General features: G+C 37.6%; 1 protein-coding gene across 2 annotated transcripts; it reads left to right on the top strand.

Moving 5' to 3' along the window:
* The first annotated feature begins 185 nt into the window (after positions 1-185).
* On the top strand, positions 186-19,979 carry LOC108100803 (probable DNA double-strand break repair Rad50 ATPase). 2 transcript variants are annotated; one of them, XM_017204867.2, is made up of 8 exons: positions 186-372; positions 435-523; positions 14,657-14,807; positions 16,964-17,098; positions 17,152-17,342; positions 18,423-18,569; positions 18,632-19,022; positions 19,504-19,979. In XM_017204867.2, exons 1-8 carry the CDS (start codon positions 313-315, stop codon positions 19,654-19,656), a joined length of 1,317 nt encoding a protein of 438 aa, XP_017060356.1. In that variant the 5' UTR covers positions 186-312; the 3' UTR covers positions 19,657-19,979. The 2 variants fall into 2 exon arrangements, with proteins under 2 accessions (XP_017060356.1, XP_017060355.1); XM_017204866.2 differs by lacking the exons at positions 186-372; positions 435-523 and adding an exon at positions 2,717-3,336.
* Positions 19,980-21,606: the final 1,627 nt, after the last annotated feature.

Genomic DNA, 21,606 nt, shown 5'->3' with positions numbered 1-21,606 from the left:
TTTATTTATTAACTCTTATCTAATTTATTGCGAATCATTTGTATATCAATAAAACTGGTTGAGAATAAAATAAAAAAAATGCAACTTAAATGAGCATGACTAATCCATGAAATGGTTAAGATAATATTGACCATTTTCAGGTTACTAAATTATAACAACATGATTCCCTTTTATTCAACACTCATTCTAAGATTTTGTCAAAACAAAATCTTCAGTCAGATTACACAAAAAGTTATTCTATCTTATACAAGAACGTTTTATATTTTAAAGGACTTTACAAACACGATTATTTTACTCTAAAGAGGAGTTAATATGGCACGTCTGGTGTTCACGGAGAAAGATCACAATGCCTACGATCCCAAAAAGTACAAGGTAGCTTCAGATCACTTCACACAAAATCTATATAAATTGTAAAATTTTATTTTAATCTTAAGGTGAAGCACAAGAACCACTGGAGGCAGGTGAGCCTATTGCTACAGCCTTCGAACAAGAAATGGTGGGAAGATCCCGATGTCATTGTTGCGTGAGTAGAAAACATTTAATACCAAACCACCAGCTAAGAGGGCGGCGGGTGGTGGAAAAGTGGGCGGGAAATGCACACGTGTTTCAGAACCCATTGCCATCAAGTGCTTTTCGTGGTTTTTACAACCTTACAAGGAGAAAAAAGTACACTTTAAATTTAGTACGTCAAAACATAAAAATATTTTTCTTGAAATAGAAAATGTTCCATGTTTATAAACATTTTAAGTAATTCCATAAATTTTGAGTTTTTATAAACATATATTTTATATTTTATATTTGTAGTAAAATATATCATACTTGCATCTATTCTTAAGCAAAAAGCGAATATTAAAATTGTTACCCCATTGACATTCGTATAAAAAATTATAAAATCATTTAATATTTATATCAATTATGTCGAACTTTGAGTAATATAAAAACTTAACTGATATTTTGAAGAAGTTTGGGGTAATAAATTGAAGCAATTATGTAAGACAAGAAAGGAATTTTAAGGCCATTTTTAGGACTTTTTTCCTGTGTAGCTTATTTGCCTGATTGTTGGTTCTGAGTCTCTGACACCGATTGGCGCCAATGCAGCCGTTGCCATTCAATTAAGATTCTTTGCCACAGCCGCAGCCATAATATTTTATTGCATCCATCAAATTGTCAGGCTTACACACAAAGTATTGCCCTACCACACCCAGAAACATTTCCATGGCAATTAAATCCGCGATGGGGAAATATTCGCACTCGGTTGCATCACATCGTCTGATAAGATTATATATCGCCAACCCATTCTGCTCGCCAAACTTGTCCAAAAATCATTCTCGGGTTGAGTGGGTGGTGCTAATTTCCGGACAAACTTCAGTCACGCGATGCTAACGACGCCTTTGATAGATGGCTCAACTTCTCGAATGCAAATGAACACCCAGAAACGGCGAATGAAAAGGAGCAAGTGCAGCCATCAGCTGTCGGGGAAACTTTGGCAAGTAATTGGGGAGCAGGAGTGATGGAAACGGGAATTTGGCTTGGTTATTCCCACTGAGTTGGCGGGGCTGAAAAGTCAGGAATTATCTGGCCTCAAGGTTAAGATCCTCGCGAGAAACTAGGGAAATTTAAACTGTAGGAAATTTAATGCATTGCTATCAAAGCTTATAGAATTCCCTTACACATATTTTCTTAAATTAAATTATTAGAAAAAAAGGAACCTTTTTTTGTTTAGAGAGATTTTTAGTAAGATGGCAAAGATGGTTTAATTTTAAAAATGTTTATAAAACGATTAATCTTTGGATGACTCTTCATAAAACTGATCAATTGTAAAGCTACTGTCCTTGGTTTTTTGTAACTTGACCACTCAATGTAGATATTAGGTTGTTCGACGCAATCTTCAATCATTTTCACAAACATGTCATTAAAAACAAAAACCTGACAATTGATAAAAATATAGGCACTGATTTTTTTGTTAATTTTTCTTAAGCACTTAATATACGTTAGGAGTGGGTAAAAGTTAACCCATAGAACAATTTTATTTTGTGTCCAAACAATTTATTAGAACTTTGCTTCCTTTTTCACTTTCAATTTAATTAGACCAACTTAAATTTTCAACAAAAATCTCAATACGTGACTGAGGTACCAGGTGAAATGACTTTTCGTCTAAAGCATTGTAAGAGAAACTCCCTTGAGCAGCCCTTCGCTCCATTAGCACTGGCATTACCCGACTTTTGTCTGAGCTGCGTATCCACAATGATGCGAGGTGCCAGGCAAAGGGCCCGAAAAACAATCGCGAACGGGGTAATGAAAAAGCCATTTGGGAATGGGCCACAATATATAATACTATACCATACTATACGGGTATAGAACACCGATGCAATGCCGACACTTTGCGTGTTCAATAAAAAGGAAAGCGGCAAGCGGAAAACGGTGTCAGTGCGAGGACAACGAAGAAGGAAAGTACTTAAGCGGCGCGTCACTCAATCAGAATGATATTATTTTTAATGGCGCAAAATGGATACAATAAACAGCGAGTACGAACGCGTGGCTGCCACGCAACGGACACGCCGACGACGGCGAAGGCAAAGACGAGTGGTGATGGTGATCCCACCCAGAATCGTGTGCCATACAAAGTTCAGACGTCGCAGGATGAGGACGAAGTTTTTTAAACGGAATCGGAAACTTAATTACATTTCAATTTGGGCCTAAGCAAACTGTTCCGCATATGTCACTCACGGCCGTGAAGGCTGATGCCGCCGGGATCGGTGTGGTGGGTGCCTGCGGCACTGTTGCACTATCCGAGTCCCGGGAGTGGGCACCTCCGCCGCCGGGCAAGCGTTGCGCCACGGTGACTATGCTCCTCGCCCAGCGGATTGCACGCAACGCTTGCTGGTCAGTCGACGAGGAGCCTTCGTACAGTGCGAACAAGATGAACGTCTGGCAAACGCTCGAGTATCTCTCCGGGCTGAGTCTTCGCAAGAAGTACAACTACGAGGGCTTCTCGGACACCCAAAATGTGATCAGAACACTAACACCATCCTGGCGAAGGGATAGCTTCGCGGAGAAGGCAAAAGCCGAGGAACTGACCGGTGGAGCCGTCGCCTCATCGGTGAAGTATCCCGAGGAACGCTCCACGAGTGCTCCTTTGATTGCTGTCGAGGAGCCGGCCATTAGCACAAGTTTCCAGAGCAGTGATAACGTCGCATTTGGTGCCCGATCCGGAGCGAAAAGTCCATCCGTACACTTCCGAAAGCATCGCGGTCGGAACCGGAAACGGAATGCTCCGCACCTGGATCCCGAATACGCTCTCTCGCCGGAGGACTTGCAGGATTTGGTCAAATGCAAGTAAGACTTAAATGGGGTTTTATAAAACTCGAAAGTCATCATTTAAAATACAACATAAATATTAAAATATTTTTAAATTTTTTTTATACCAAGGAATATTTAAAAAACCTCTTTAACCAAATTTCAACAATTTCAAGTAAAACCCATTAAGAATAAATAACTCGCTACAAAAAACTTTTTTTCTCTAAAATTACCTAACACAGTTTAATAATTTTCCTAAAATCACAAATTTGTTCACTTACTTTCACTTTTGTTTAAGGACTAACTAAAACCACAATTCTTATAGTATACATTTTTTACTCATTAAAATATTGGCAATAATTATCATTTTAAAAATAAATTTTTATAGAAATTTAGCGAACTATCTAAAGCAGTGTTTCCCAAACTTTTCGGGACCGCGACCCACCTACACAAAAAATTGCAAGATCTATATGACAATTAGTACCCAGCAAAAATCTACCCGCGACCCACCAGTGGGTCGCGACCCACACTTTGGGAAATACTGATCTAAAGGCATCTAACTAGTGTTTTTTCAAGTGTTACTAGTCAGAAAAGCTTTCCACAAAGCTCAAAACTTAGCAGAAACGCCAACCTTTGGGGTTTAGGAACAAAACAATGCAAAGCACAAACCAAAATTGTACGTATATATTTACATATTCGGTTTTCATGATTTTTTTATTATTTATGAAAAACGATTTTTTTATGAAGTCGAAAAAATGTCTTAAATGTGATCGTAAATAAATAAAAAAAAAAACCCCATACACACAAAAATTTTTGACTTTTGAGTAAAGTCAATGCTTTAGCCAAAGCTAATAAAAGTGGATTTTTATGCCAGACTTTGTTCTATTCTATCCTTACCGAAGGATTAAATATCCACCAAGAAAAACATCTTAGATGAAGCAAACAATAAATTGCAAATGTCATCACTGAATCAGAAGTATTATTTTATTAATCAGACGGGAATTCGGGATTGGGAAATATGACAGCATATAGTGTATCCTGCACTCTTGTCTTCTGGCAAATAAAAATCACAAGGGACCTTAGCGCAAAACGAATACTCCGATTTGTGGGGTACCTCAAATATGTTGTTGTAGGTTGGGAAAATAGCTGTCTCAAACCCTGATGCGTTTGGGTTTTTTCTGGTTATCCTTTTGTAAATCCATTTGGGGACTGGGTTTGTTGCACCAGAGATAAGAGTAGCGGATTTATAATTATTATATTTTTTTAGTTCCAAAGTTCCAAAGCCTCCAGTGCGAACAATTAGTCCGGTGTCGTCTAACACCTGTGTATGCACATACCTTTCGATATTTCCCCAATTTCGACGGTTAATTTCTGCGAATTGGGGGACCACATTTATAAGCTTAAACGTGGATTTCATTTGATCTTCGAAGAGGAAATCTCTTCTGGCCGTCAAGTGTCCGCGATTAATGACTTCAACTCCTCGCGGTATATACGTTTGTGCAATTCCATAGAGTGTTAAAAATCTCTGGTAAATGCTGTTTGTGTAAAACGAGTGGGATGCCTCTTCCGTCATAACCGGAATTCGTGAGAACTCAAGATTTGTAGGACGTGGGAGAACTGAGGTATGATAATATTCAAAATTATGGAGACTTAAAGTATAAAAAACTTTATATAATTTGTATATAGACACTCACTTATGTTATGTGGAAATATTCTGGCCTGTGAGTAAATAGCTCTCGAAGCCTTTTTATCGTAGCACACGTCATACAACTTCAGAAACTGTCCGTTGATCTTATGTCCAGTTGAATAAACCTCTTTTGGACAATCGGCATAGACCCTTTTGTCGCCAGTATAAGGTTCTACAGTGCTTTCAGGAGGATTTCGGGTGCACCGAATAGGCAACTGGGGTTCGAAAACGCTTTCTTCGTTTTCGGTTTTGCAGGTTATCGTATGGGTTTCTCCGCCACCACAATACATTGTTAGGGTAACGCCATTATTTACCCTCGATGAGAGTTGTAATTGAAGGTTGCCTTGAGCATCCCGATAGGTGAAGATTCCATTTGAGCCAAGTACATCTCCGTAGGTGAATAAACAATTTCCTTTTACTTCCCCCACTGCTAGCAGAATAAAAATTATTTTATGTTTTGTTGTACTTTCTGTGATAATTTACCAAGTATTGCGGCTATAAGAAGCACGTAAATCTTCGCCATCGTCGTTCCCGTAGTGCTGAACGATTCAGATTGGTGCTTAATTTATACCTCAGATCTGATCCACCGGACTTGTCATTCACGTCGACTAACAGTCGCTCTTTTCATGTCTTAACTTAAAAAAAAATAAAGTCACTAATTTAATCAGAGAAGCATAGACATTATTTTAACACAGTATATAAGGGACCAAAGTGCATAAAAATAAAACATTATTATGGATGTAATTTAATTTAAGATATTATAGAAGATTAATATAAAATGTTATCTTAATTTTAATGGTACCTTTAGCTTTTCAATTAGAAAATTGGGTTAAATAGTAATACATTTCTGCAACTTGATAAGTAGTATTATAGAGTACAGATTCTGGCTGATCGACTCTTCAAAAGATAAATATCTTAAAAGCATAAATTAATGATAAGGTCAGGGCTATGTAAGCTTCGGCTCAACGAATCTAGCTTCCTTTATTTTTCATTAAAAGTTTAATCAGTTCTTATTTTTTATTCTGAGAAAAAGTTCAACCAAGTTTAAAAATAGAACGCAGGTTATCAACAATTTCTTCGATTCTAGTGAGATAACATTTACATTGCATTTTTAAAGTAAACAGTTTTAATATTATTTTACTTTTATGCACGTTGGTGCAACAACAACAATAATAACTTATAGCAAAAGTATTACCGGCAGCACCTAGGCAAAGACAATCCCAAAATTTCAAACTCCTTGACCAAAAAACAAGGCTGGGAAACACCAGCTTGACACAAAGTGTTTGCTCAATTTCCGCGCTCCGAGTCGATTAGAGAAAATTATTGTATGTCTCGTTGGCATGAAGCGCGGCCATAAAGCGAAATTGTTATCTGGTTTCATGGTAATGTGAGACTTCCGCCCACCACCCGCAAAGTCCTGCCCCTTTCAAAACCCTTCCCTTGAGGGATAGATTGCCATTCCCTTGCGGAAAACTTTCAGTCAACGGTTTCGTGCTTAAACAAAGAGACACGGAAAAACGAGATCTAACGGTGAAATAAACACCGACAGTTTTTGGCCATAAGGAAGGCCCGAGGGAAAACCAATAGGCAAAATGGTGAGCGCGCGAATGGGTTTTTAGAACCACCGTCAAAAAATGAAGTTGTCACCTCAGAGTGCAACCTTGAAAACTTTTGTCAATCCTTTTATTTTGAATGACAATCCAAATGAAAGGTAAACCCAAATTATAGGAACGCGAAACGCAAAAAGCCACTTTTGCCAAAGCTTTTCTTACCAACTTATTTTGACACTGGACTTCTTGGCAAATTGAGAAGAAAATTGTTGTAGGACTTTTAGAACACAAATAATTTTTCTTTAGGAAAAGGTTGTTTTCATCCTATCCTACCAATTTTTTATTTATATTAGCCATCATCAGCCATAAAACTTATAGCTATTGATGAGTTAGAAATCTATATTTAACCCTAAATTTCTTTTTAAAAAATAGGAGTATGCTCTTACTGCTGGTAAAATCAATTTTATTAAGAAAGTTTAAGTTAAACTTGTTTGGAAGAAAATGCAGAATTTCACACCTTAAAGATTTCATTGTTCTGAAGGAACTCGAAATGTAGCACTTCTACAGCATACCGTGTATCCTGCTTCCCTAGACGTCTCGAAAATAAGATCCTTCGGACACGTGACCACAGTGCAAAATTGATGATCCCTTCTTGCGGGCACCTCATATATGCTGTTGTAGGATAGGATTAAAGCGCTCTGAGTCCCTGGTCCATTTGGGTTCTGCCTGATTACTTTCTTATAAATCCATTTGGGGACTGGGTTTTTCCCGCCTTCGATAAGAGAGGCGAGTTTGTAGTTAGTACCTCTTTTTAATTTCAAGGTGTCAAAGCCCCCTGTGCGTACAATCAGTCCGGTGTCATCCAATGCCTGTTTATGCACCCATTGTTCGACCTTCTTCCAGTTTCCACCGTTAATACTAGTGAATTGGGGGACCACATTTACGAGCTTATACGTGGAGTCGATTTGATCTTCGAACAGAAAATCTGAACTGGCGGTCAAGTGTCCACGATCGATAACCTCAACTCCTTCATTTATATACGATTGATCATCTCCATAATTTTGTACAAATCTCTTGTAAATGTTTGCTGTGAAAAACGAGTAAGCATCGGAGACCGACATTACTGGATACGGTGAGAACAGTTTATCCAAAGGTCGTGGCAGGTCTAAAAAAATATAGTTATTTGTAACCTCTCTATCAATATTTAATCTTAAGATACTCACGTATTTCCGATGGAAATATTCTGGCCTGTGAGTAAATAGCTCTCAAAGACTTTGTATCGTAGCACACATCATACAACTTTAGAAACTTTCCGTTGATCCAGTGTCCAATTGAATAAACCTTTCCTGGACAATCCGCATAGACTCCTTCGTCGCCAGTATAAGGTTTTACAGTGCTTTCAGGAGGTTTTGTAACGCAACGAATTGGCAATTGGGGCTCAAAAACGCTTTTTCTGTTTTTGGTTTTGCAGGTTATCGTATGGGTTTTTCCGCCACCACAATGAATTGTTAGGGTAACGCCATTATTCACCTTCCGTGAGAGTTGTAATTGAAGGTTACCTTGATCATCTTGGTAGGTAAAGATTCCATTTGAACCATATAGATCTCTATACGAGAACAGACAATTTCCTTTTACTTGGCCCACTGCTATCAAAATAAAAATTAATTTTTGTTTTTAGTTAAGTGTTATTTGTCTGATAATTTACCGAGGAGCGCAGCTATTAGAACCACATAGATCTTCCCCATCGTCGTTCCTTGAGTACTGAACGATCCAGACTGCTGCTGTTTTTATACCCAAGCTCTGATCCGCCAGACTTATGATTCACAGTGATCATTAAATTTAAGTTTAATTAATAAATCGTATCAGAGAAGTATGAGTAATATGTTGATAACATATTTTTCTAATGGCTTTATTATTTCGCTCATCGTATGGAAACTCGATAACAATGGGTTTTTTAAATTAAATTTCCTCTTAAATGGATACAAGAATAGTGTTCCCAAGAAACACCATTTTGATAAGGCTTATGCGGTTAAAACAATATTGATTAACGATGTATAAAGACATTCGAACATGTCAAACGCTTCACCAATTAGTTGCTTATGTTAATGAAATAATTGAGCAAATAATAGTATATTTTTTGATTATTGGGGAAGCATTCAACTTTTTTTTCTTTGTCAAAAAATAAAATAACAGCATGCAAATTTAAATTTCATTTAAATAAAAGGGTTTAGCAGAATCAAAAGAATACTTCCACTTTTTTTATACCCTTGCAGAGCAAAGGGTATTATAATTTCAGTCAGAAGTTTGCAACGGAGTGAAGGAGACACCTCAGACCCCATAAATTATATATGTATATTCTTGATCAGAATCCAAATACGTCAGCACGTCTGTCCGTCTGTCGGTTTCTACGCAAACTTGTCTTGTTCACCAAAAATTGTGTATTCATTGGACGCAGTATATAAGTCGGAATGGGCCGGATCGCGCAACTTTATCGGATAGCTCCCATACGAGGGAACGAAATAAAAAATTCTCACGCCGTTGCTTTTGATCAGATTAACTTGATTTCTTTCAGATGGTGTTTATTAACTCTCATTAGCTGTCTTAGGAAAGATCGAAAAATATATATAAAATTAACGGAAAAAAATTAAAGCATCGCTTCATCAGACATCCATCATGTTTGGAATTTTTTGGAATATAAAAAAAAAATCGGACAATATATATGTCACATGAACAATAGTGAAAAATATAGAAACTTCATAGAAAAATCGGAATAGCTCCGATGTTGTTTAGTCTCCGATAACATCGGTTCGACAAATTCAATGACTGCAAGGGTATATAAGCTTCGGCTTGCCGATGCTAGCTTCCTTTCTTGTTTTGTCATAAATTGGTTGCTTAATACATTCATTTTGAGCGGCTTATCATTAAACTGCTATATATATTTTATATGAATAACTAGGCTGACCCTGCGAACTCTGTTCCGCCCTAAAGGCAATAATTTCAAACTTAATCTCCACAGGCGACGCATGTTTATTTCAAAACTCAAAGCCGCCATAAAAAATAATATAATTGATGGGAAAATCATAAATTTTTAATAAATTTAAATAATTCAAAAGCAAAGTACAGCTTGCATTGTGAGTATCGGAAAAGGCTCGTTAACAAAAATGTTTGTTACAGAGGTTTTGTACATTTCTGTTTTAAGTGCGAGATTATTTAAATTTATTTATTCAAGTATTTAAATGGGTTGCTATAAGTAGAGGCTTTTAAGGCTCATATAAAGCTCACTTAATAATTAAATTAACTGGGTGGTTTATACATTAAAGGTTTTTGGCTTTAACTTAAACCTGTACTCCACAAATCTTTTGGGACAGCGCGTTAGAAACTTGTTGACACACTGCGCCATACACTCTGTCAAAATATTGACTTTTGTGTCATGTCATTACGCCCAACATTAAATGCTTTAACATGCAATGTGTAGCGGGAACAGGAATCGGACTCGAACACCGATTTCGATTCGGAATCGGGGCTCTGGTGGCAGCGCGAAATCGTGAGACGTTTTGGAGCGAAAGTGAAAGTGGGTGGGTTTATTTTCACCCACGTGCCACTCGACGCCACACACACGTGTGTGTCAACAACAAAACACGAGGAGCGACAGCCCAAGGAATCGAGTCCTGTGAAAAGGGCGCCACATTCGCCGGTCGCCTTTGTCGAGTTCGGGTGAAAGTTCCGCAGGTTGCGTTCCCGCTTCAGTCGGTGCGAAAATGAGGAATTAGAACAAACACCTTCTTGGTCGCAATCCTGCCATGGCGAGAAAATCCTCGAAGGGGAAGAAGGCTAAAAAGTCAGTGCCAATGATGAAGATCAGCGTTGACGAGGACTTCCTCATCGATTTTGTGCAATGCACCCTAGAGCCGGAAGACAGGTAACAAAACTCACTGATATCAACTAAAAGCAACTTGCTCCGAATGTGAAAAACAATTAAAATTATAATCTTAAAATTTAAAAACAAAATGATATTTTAAATTGTGACATAGAACCAATTTTCTCTAATATTTAGAAAAAATAAATTTGTGCACATTTACATTTAAATTTGTTAAACAAATTCCAGTCTGAAAATTGAAGGGGTGTGGTGTTCTTAGCCACATGATGCCCTTATCTGTTTTCAAAGCTTGTTACCAAAAAACAAACAACAGCAATAAACTTGAAGAATAAAGGGTTCTAGCAAAATCAGAAATTTCTTAATAACTGATTAAAAGTATTTAATGTTTACTCCTGCGGATAGTAACTCACCATTTGGTGTTTTATACATTATACACTTTCACCAAAAAAAAAACCATTTAAAAAATTTAATTTAAATTACAACAAGAAAGGAAGCTAGCTTCGGCAAGCCGAAGCTTATATACCCTTGCAGTCATCAAACATGTCGAACAAAATACATAAAGGCTAAAATACATAAAGGCTATGGCAGCTATATGATATAGTTGTCCGATTTTTATGAAATTTTTTTTCGGTTCAAGGGTAGTTCATAAAGTCGATGTTGTAAAAATCATGGAATCGTGGAATACAAAACAACAACGTTATGATTATTTTGCCATTATTTCTATATATATTTTTGATCTCTCCTATGGCAGCTATATGATAGAGTTATCTGATTTTGATCAAATTTAATCCAAAATTCAATAGTAATTAGAAAACTCCATCTGGAAGAAATCAAGTCAATTCGATGAAAAACAACGGCGCAATAATTTTTTTTCCTTTATTTTTTTGACCTCTTGTATGGGAGCTATCCGATATAGTCGGCCGATCCGGCTCGTTCCGACTTATATACTGCGTGCAATAACTACACAACTTTTCGGAAAGTTTCAGCACGATAGCTTCAAAACTAAGAGACTAGTTTACATAGAAACAGACAGACGGACAGACGGACCGACGGACAGACGGACAGACGGACAGACGTACAGACGGATTTCGATTCAGATCGTGATGCTGATCAAGAATATATATACTTTATGGGGTCTAAGGTGTCTCCTTCACTGCGTTGCAAACTTCGACTGAAATTATAATACCCTTTGCTCTGCAAGGGTATAAAAAATTCCAAATTTATATGCAACCAAATATTGATTTTTGTTGTTTAATTTTACTTTGTTTGATGTAGAGCAACCTTATGTGATACTTGAAATAATTCTCTCAAAGGAAATCCGAATCACATTTCAATATTCTTCCACTACTACGTGTCGCAATTATCAATTTTAATGGCTAAATGGCAATGGCGAAAGACATAAATGTCAGCTCTTTGGCAAATTTATGCACGTCCCTGGCATTAATTAGCGATGCACACTTGCAAGAGGCCATAACCCAGCTTTTTCCTCCGACACCCCCGTTTCCTCCATATCCTTCGTATCCTTCAATAGGCGATGACAGCGAACGGCAAGGCTGTAAACTAATATGGTGCCTTACTTCGCTGGGAAAGGCCGCTAATTAAGTCATAAATGTAATCAATGGGACTTTTCCTTTCCGACACATTACGCGGTAAACATGAAAACGGGGAGAGGAGGTCTGAAAGGAAGATCCCTTACAGTTTTAGTTTTCTTTAGTTTGGTTAAAGTATTAAAATGCATTAAACAACATTTTATGAATAATTGGAGTTTAAGAACGAACAAATTGGTAAACTTTTACATTGGAAGACAATCACTGTTATTCAAAATGAAAAAAGGTTTTAAGTCGGTGCTTTCCTTAGTTATTTTGCAGCTAGAAAAAACATGAGACACTAGATAAAATTTACGCAGTTCGTAGACATTGAGTATTAAACATACACCTTTTATTTAAAATATTGTCTGAATAATTTTAATGGCTTGTAAAATAAACACACAGCCCAGCTTTATGCTAAATCCAGTAACAAATGTCTTTTTTTTATTTCCTTTATTACTTAAACTTCAATAAAATCACGTGAATAACCCAATAAATCATTCTCACTGCCAGCCCTTTCTGCATAAAAGTGGAACCTTCCCACGAAAAAATAGAAGCCCGTTTTTAATGCGTTATTTATAGAATAGAGTCACAAATGGCAATCGGATATGCGTTAACCCACTCCTTGCCCACGTACGCCGCTGTAAATGGGTTAATGCCAAGCCGTAAATCAAGGCCCACCTGAGCACTCGTGACAGCGGCGGATGCGACCGTTGCAAATGTCATGGGAGTTGCACTCAGGAAGTTTCGCGGATGGTGCAATAAAAAGATGTGAGCAGTTAGTGCAGAAACTATCGCGAAAGGAAAGGGTTGGCTTCGCTTGTTTATGGCGAGCGAGTCGTAAATCGAGGCGAAGCTCGTAACACGGGATTTTCTAGGGCACCGGCAACATGACAGATTGCTTTCCTGCCGCAACCCCTTTTTGGCCACCAGGGCGTATACGTAATTTATTCATGTAGCATGTGACATGAGGCCCGGTTATTGATACGACGACAACACCCATTGATGTCCTGAAATTTCATTATCAATGTCAATGCCAACTAGAAGGGGGAATCCGACTTTCCTCACCTGCCCGCGATTGGAAATTGATTGAATTGAACTTTGATGACTTTGAACTATTGCGAGCTACGTTTTTTTGCGGCGACATCAAAGTCAACATTGTGTTATCTGTTAAAAATGTGTTTCCTGTGAGGGATTGAGCGATTTTTGATTGAGTACTTAAGGAGTTATAGCATTTTGGCTCCGATCCAAAACCCCACAAAGAAAAAAGAAACCGCAGTCAGGCAATTCCTTGAAACTACCCCATATAATTGTCAACTAAACGACAAGCATTAACTAGAACTTACTAATCCCCCATGGTATTTCGAATTCAAATGGCACGAGTGCGGGTTTATGTTTGTTAGATGAGTACACAAGTCTCATGACCTGCCTGCATTAAGTTGCTTTATAGCATGTAGAAATAAAATACCTATTTACCATATAGAACCGCAAAATAGAAGAAAGCAGGACCATGTGAGCCATTGCTAAAAAGCCCAGCGAAAGTCGGCAGACAGTCTTCCCCCGCTTCAACCTCCACTCCTCCATTGCTCCAGGCAACTCGGCTTTTCCTCTGCAGAGTTCTCTCCAACGCGGCCCCACTCTGCCCTGCATGTCTAAAATTACGCCAAAATTTTGGGGGTGCTGGTAGGTGAGGTTTATATGGTTGTTGTTAGTCTGGTTGACTGGTGTGCATATCACGTGAAAAATATGAGGCACAGTCAAGGGAACAGTGGGTTAGTTACAAATTATTTTAATCAACATTAAGAAATTCGAAAACAATGTGCTTTAATTTAATAAACAGGATATGTTGAATTTTATTCAATATTTAAAGCTAAGTAGAATACATAACAAACAGTTATAACAGACGCAAAAAAAAAACTGAAAAAATATATATTTTTATCAAAATTAATAATAGGTAATTTTAATTGTGTTAAGCTAATTAAAAACTCCCCTTACATGGTTACTGCTTTATCTATATAAATTATTATTGCTTATCTATTTTTAACCAGTTTTTAGAGCATTATTGTTTTAGTTAAGTTTGAGAGAAAAAGAAGCCAATAATTTAACAATTTTTACTACATTTTTAAATCACAGTATATTGGTATTTGCCAGTTATTAAATAAGGAATTTTCCTGTATTGTAAACTCTACCAACTTAAAATTTTTGTATTTAACCCAAAATTATAAATGTGACCCATGGTAATGGAGATGGTGTGTGGGACCCGGAGAAGTCGAAGAACGACTCCTTGTCCTTGTGTTGTCGGTTTCGGGTGTTTGGCAACCAAAATAAAATACTGGCGGCAGTTGGCAAACGCAGCGAGTGAAAAGCGCTATAGTAACAGGCCGAGAATGCGGCCCGACCTCATTCGTTACCAACAGTTACAAGCGCTTAAACGCCTTCAGCGGACGGCCCATGTGGGATTTTCCCACCTCAGTGTGGGTGAGTGGGCGGGGCAAAGGTTGAGCCTGTAATTAAGCGTCAAATTTATTGACTTACATTTGGGTGGGTCATTAACATTGACTTGTCCCCCATTTGTTTCTTTCATTATTATTATTTTTATACAGTTTTCTTTCCATTTGAAATCTCGCTCTGAATTTTCCGCTCACTTTTCCTTTCGTAGTTTCAATTTGCCGCGCATTAGCGCCCGCTTGGAGCGTCTGATGGGCACCAATGTGGTCAAGTTGACGGACCGCGCCTACATGAAGGAGCTCCGGGAAAGGATCGACGAGGATTACCGCAAACAGCTGCTGTCCCGCATTCGCGCCCGTGAGGTGAGTCGAAATATTTTTTAGGGACTCCAAATCCGGGCACCCCAATTAACCGCCCGAAAAAAAAAACCAGACACAAATGTGACCAATTTGTTTGGTTGGTAATTCAATTTTCATAAAGTTTAGAAAAGGGCAAAATATGAGACGAGGGGCCTAAACAAATTTGTCGCCAGGGAGAGTCACGTAGAACAACAACGGACTAGGGTGAGAGTGGGTAGTATTCGTTTTTTAAAGAAGTATTTTAAAGAACTCAAGTGGATTTATTTTAAGTAAGGGTGTGTGTAAAGATTTGATTGGGTTACATGCGTTTAAAAAAAAAATTATGTAAAGAGTTTGAGTGGTTTTATAATAGATTTAAGAGTGTGTAAAGATTTGTTTTCCAGGCAATAAAGAGGTGAATCTTATATTTTTATTAGTTAAAAAGAATATTACCAATAAATTGATATTAAAATAAATTTAGAACTGAATATGTTGAATACATTTGCAGCATTGAGCTTACATTAAATTCTTAAAGAAAAAATAATTATAAAAGAAATTACGCAACGCATTGCGGATTCTCTGGTCCAAAACCCCACAAAGAAAAAAGGAAACCGCAGTCAGGCAATTCCTTGAAACTACCCCATATAATTGTCAACTAAACGACAAGCATTAACTAGAACTGACTAATCCCCCATGGTATTCCGAATTCAAATGGCACGAGTGCGGGTTTATGTTTGTTAGATGAGTACACAAGTCTCATGACCTGCCTGCATTAAGTTGCTTTATAGCATGTAGAAATAAAATACCTATTTACCATATAGAACCGCAAAAAAGAAGAAAGCAGGACCATGTGAGCCATTGCTAAAAAGCCTAGCGAAAGTCGGCAGACAGTCTTCTCCCGCTTAACCTTTTAAAATGTACCTTTTCTTTAAGATTATAAGCATCCGTAAGCGTCAATTATCTAATTTGTAAATGTTTCACTTCGCACTTCCCTTTAGGTTCCAAAAATTTTCCATAATTTATTCGTATCCGGTATTTCGTAGTCTTAAGCTGTGTATTTTACACTCTTCACTTGTTTATTGGCTGCGATTTTGTGTTCATGCTCACCCTTTTCAAGTTTCCCTTTTCACGGGAGCGCAGCGAAAGTGTCCCAAAGTTTTTCAATGACGCCGACACCGCCTACTTATTCTCTGTTTTTGCAGGGGGCCTCCGAAGACGAAGCACAAACAATTGAATCCAATGAGCCTCCGACATGAAAATGGCAAATCCAAGCCGTCAAAGTAATAAAAATTAGACCAGAAACAGAGGGAAGTCCGGGGAGACACATAGCAAAAGTTGTCTTTTATGTCTGTGAGACATGCGAGGGGCCAAAACTATGAAGTACAGAGTGCTTCACTGCGGATACGGATACTTAGAGATCTGTCTGCCCGATATGTCCTTAAATGCAATTGCAGTTGACTGAAGTTTCAAATAAAACAAGAGGCCATGGGCTAAACTTTCCTGACGCTTCCGATTGCATTTCCATCAAGTGCTGCGCAATGCGGCAAAAAAAGGCAGTTGAAAGGTGTCAGTAGGTGTTAATGGGGTTGGGAAATTGATAACTTGAAAGAGACAAACAGAGCAAAAACTTCTCCTTTCCCACAAAAAAAATCAGTAAAAACCACAAAGCAGCTTTGCTCCACCCACATTCCTAAACATTTAGCTTTTATATCAACCGCAGACCAGCCGCTAATAAAGTTCCGAAATTGTTCTTGGGGCAACGGCTTGGTCTGCCATCAAAAGATATTATTGGATGAGGAAACTAAGGCACTTAATAAATTTGCTTTACTTCTATTACATTTTCCCAGCTGGAAAGATTTTATAAGTGCGTTTGATGTTGTTAGATAAACTATTTATGTACTTCAGCACACACAAAACTTTAATTCATATTAGCTTAACTGAAACCTTTGACAGGAATATTATTGAAAAGATAAAATATGTAATTTTGTTAAGAATAACAATAAATAATAGATATGTTGGTTAATACTGTGTAAGGTTTTATTGTTTATACTTCTATGCGAATTTATTTAAGCCTGTAGGTTTTATGTACTTTATTCCATTCTCTCATAAAAAAATTGTAAAATCTTAGATTTTAAATTTTTAAATTATTCATTATTTAACAAAATAATGTTTTCTTTTAGTTAAAAGAAGTCGAACGCGAGCGAATGCTCATTATTGAGGGCAAATCAGATGTGATACCAGACGAACTGGCGGACGATCCCATATTTATGGTCAACAAAGATGCCAACATAGAGATCCAGAAAGAGCGCTCCAAGGTGCGTTTAATCCGTAGTAAAAACCCCTTTTTAACTTCACACCTTCCTTGTAGTTAAAAACCGCTCGTGAAAAGAATGCGGAGCGTTTGAAGCTGCAGGGCGTTAAATGGGAGCGAGAACGCCTACAACACGCTGCCAAAGAAGCCGAAATTTTGGCCAAGAAGCGCGAGCGTCATCGCCAGCAGAAATTGTTGGTGGAACAGTATAGAGCTGAGGACGCGGAAAGGGGAATGGACCTGCTGCGGTAAGTCACTTAAACTCTGCCGTCATTAAATGCCGGCAAAATTAAAAATGTACAGGAGGAGGAAAAAATAACAGCGGCAAAGATAACAATACATTATTCCACGTTGACGCTCGACGCCTTCTGGGGAATCTCTTTATCCCCCAACGAGTTGGGGAAACAAAAAAAAAGCGCGGGCCAAGATGCATGTATTGTAAAGAGATGAACCCACTGGCTTAAACGGCCTTCGGTGGGGGTGGCTAAATGTGGGTGCTAACATGGAAATTCCTGCAAAGTGTACAGCAGGGCAGCATGCTCTAAATTCCCAGAAAAGATTCGTTTATATCAGGGGAAAATTTCTGTTGAATTAAGTCACAATAGAGCGAAACACAATAAGTGCACAGCTTTAAAGGTAAATCCATTGGGCTATAAATTTACTAAGTTTACGTTCGAATTTTTTTAATTAGTATATAATTAAAAACAAGTCTAACAAATTTAAACTTTTTAAAGTGCATGTTCAAGGGTATTTATTTCCCCTTTTTTTAATAATTTTCATTATTATTTTCTAGTACTTCTTGAATATAATATTACATTTAATTAAATTTTTTTTCTTCTTTAGTTTATAATTTTGCAATTAATGCGTAGGAAATGGTCCGTACATACAGAAAACTTCTAAGTTCATTGACTGAACATTATCAATTTTTTTTATTGTCTGATCCATATATAAATTACCATAAATATTTATTAATACCGTAGTGGGATATTTTGGGAACCATTCTAGCTGTTTATAATACAAATAAACGAACCGAAAATAGTATTTCACCAATAGAATTCAGTATCTATTTGATAATACAATCGAAGCAGACAAGCACTTACAAATTAAATTATCAGTTAAGAGGGTTCTAACTAAAAGTCAGGTTAGTCTGGTGAGTTTTCCAAACGTTTTGAAGAAAGAGTATCACAGAATGATTATAGAAACGTCCCGTTCCGCGAGCGCATTATTAAATGTTGTTCCTTTTTGCCCCATTAATATGCATGAGTTGAATGTTTAGTGAGTTCGCTTCGGAACGGAGGCTAATGAAAGGAAAACCCCCACTTTTGCAGCATCGACAACGAGGACTGGCGGGAGTGCGAAAAGAGCCTTAAGGAGTTCCTCGAACAGGAGCGTGCCAAAATGAAGGAGCGTTCGCTGCGAGTCTCTCAGCCCTTCTCATCGGATCCGCAGGATATACAGAATATAGTGAGGGCCAGGTGGGGATCATCTTCATATGTTACACCTCCGATACCTAATCACTGCCATAATCCCTAATTAGGCAAAAGTTCCGGGAGACGGAGCTGCGCATTCGCAACCAACTGGAGGATAAGTTAAAGGATGTGAAGACGGCAGTCACCACCCAACAGCTCACCGAACTCATCGAGGATGCCCATCGCTCCAGCGTGGAACTAGTAAGGGAGCCCTCGGTGGAGGACATCGAGTACCAGGGCGAGGCGCACTCCAAGTACCTGGACGACGTGACCGACGTCTCCGAGGAAACGATCATCAGCGAGGACGCCATCAGTCTCACTCTGGCCAAGCAGCAGTACGCCGAGGAGCTGGAGACCGAGATGGAGGACGAGTTCAACCGGGGTCTGCTCATCTCCAAGCAGCAGTACGACCAGCTGCGCTTCGAGGACGAGAAGATTGTGGCGCTCAGGAATGCCAAGGTGAGCTAGGAAAACCGTTGCATAATACTCTTGTAAGCCTTCAGGTTCCTTTCATGGTATATTTGTTAATATGTATTTACTTATGTCTAATTATATTACTGAATCTTTATATTAGTTTTAAAGCCCGTTTTTAAGTTTGACAACTATTTCAAGTGAGTCAATTCAATTTTTGAATATTTCTTTAGGTTTTAAGAATCTTTAATATGTATATTTTTGAATTTTCATTATGTGATAAAATAATAATAATAATTAGCCAAACACAAATTATTTAAAAATATTTATAATATACAAAATTTGGTTTCAAATTTAAAGTTTAATTTTTGATATTTAATTTTTATATTTTTTAATCTTATTTCTATAAACACAATTTTCTTGTTGTTTAAAATATGATACTTTTCGAAGCCTTAAATGTTGTTTATTTTTTCTATAAACGTAACTGGAAAAAGTATTTTCGGGTTTTTAATTTATTCTCTTATTGCAGGACATTCGCGAGCTGTATCAGCTGGCTGAGGAGATTATCATGGGCGAGATCATCGAGGAGGAGCCAGAAGAAGCCGAAGAGGAAGCGGTCGGCGAGGAGCAGGACATGGAAGTCACTTCGGACCACGACGCGCTGGAACCAGTTAATGCCTAAAACCGGAAGATTTACAAGTTGCAACGTTTCAACAGTTTTTGCGAGTTTTACAAAGTTTGGAAAAATACTTGGTTACTTTACCAAGAAATCAAAATATTTCACCAAACTATGCGAAAGTCCGTTATGTTGAAGGCCCTAAGTTTTTTTGTCGCAATTGTTAACCATCGAAAGAGGAGCAAATTCGAAAAACGTCAGCGCCACTGTCACTCAATCTCAGCGCTTAGGTTGATAACTGTCAATAGGGTTTAATTAAAGCTGTAACGAGGTGATAGTGCCCGCATGACTACAATGATAATAAAGCGGCCGAAAAGTCCAAAAGCAAAGCCGTGAGTCAAATTGCACATTTTGCTCGCCAACCGACAAGTATGCTACAAATATTTGCCTAGTGATACTGCTGTGCGGAACGGAAAGATATGCGGGCGGGATAATGTTCTGAATATCGATTTCGCCATTCGTTTTATTTTCTTTAAAGAAAACGTTTGATTTCCAAGTTTTGTAGGTTTTTCTTTAACGATGCTTAGCAAACCCAAACTGGTTAAGTTTCAATTTAAGCTTAAGGCGAAACTTAAAATTAAATAGTTTTAACTTAAAATGTAAGAGTTCTGTTTTATCCTTTTAAACTTTATCTTTAAGGGATTATTATATTATTTTGTTTAGCTCAACAAAAGATTTTAGGTTTATATTAAAACAAACTGTAATTTCCCACCCTTAATAAAAACATAAAAATCAAAAGATAATACAAAAAAAACATAAAATGATTTTTAGAGTAACTGCCTCCAGAGAAATTTATTCAAATAAAAAACAAAATATAGTCAAAGCAGAAAGTACTTCAAAAAAACTTTCGCAGATTTCCGCAAAATCTTAGGCATATTTTTCGATTCAAGTGAAATCATTTTTCGGAACACAGACTATAAATCTCAGAGTAATTAGCTGAGCTGATTTGCTTATCAATTTGTTTAGCACGTGGACAGCTTTGAGCGACGCGCCAAATTCTCGTATGCGGCGATTCACATGCCAATTCAGAAAACCGTGACGCATTCGATTGAATCAATGACTTTTGAGTGGGTGGAAACTTACCTGATGCAACTTACGACGTATAAACAGCTTACCACAAAGCAAAGAAGAGTCTAGAAACATCTCTGGTCTAAAAATAACGAACTCTTGGCCAAAAATATTACTTTCGTTTTGTAGCAGAGGGGGTTTCCTGTTTGTTTCACCCTCTGCCTTTGAGCACTTAAACTTTTCAGCGGGCTATTATTGGTTTTCTTGGGGTAAGTGTCATCTTCTGTTGCCACAGGCGATCGGAAAGAAACCCTATATGTGCTTATTTTCCTGGGCCGCCTTTTAGGCCAAAACAACACACACAACCTCGAAACAATAACGAAAACATCGAGGAATCTCTTGGATTGCCCTCCATTACTCACAGCAATTTCCCCGTAAAGTGTCATCTTTTTCAAGGCCTGGGGGCTGCGACGGTTGTTGACATCCGACTGGATGTCCTGGCCGCTCGATTCCTCCTCGGCGATTGCAGTATTGCGTTGGATATATAGTTTAACTGGGAGTGGAGGAAAGGTGTGCATAAGTCAGACGATTAAGTGTGGGAAAGCTACTCTAATTCAGACTTAAGTTAAAGAAAATACTTAAGGCTGTTAAAGTAAGAATTAAGGATGATTTTATTTAATGGTATTGATATTTTTAATAATTTATGTCTAACAATACAAAACTTAATACAATTAAAGGAGATTACCAAGTAATGCGGTCCTTAGTTTTTAATAAAATAATATCTCGAAAAATTGTTATCATACATTTTATTAATTATTTAAATAAAATTATTTGGAGTTTTAATGTCAGTTATTATTAAGTTGAACAATCGGTTAGTTTTTTGTTAAAAGCTATATTAAATTTTACTAAGTATATTTGTATGTAGTTACCATTTTGAACTTTGAATCT

The sequence above is a fragment of the Drosophila ficusphila genome, unplaced genomic scaffold (assembly GCF_018152265.1).
Source record: "Drosophila ficusphila isolate 14025-0441.05 unplaced genomic scaffold, ASM1815226v1 contig_855, whole genome shotgun sequence".
Lineage (NCBI taxonomy): Eukaryota > Metazoa > Arthropoda > Insecta > Diptera > Drosophilidae > Drosophila > Drosophila ficusphila.
Note: the sequence above shows the minus strand (reverse complement) of the source record. Positions and strands in the feature narration are given on the sequence as shown.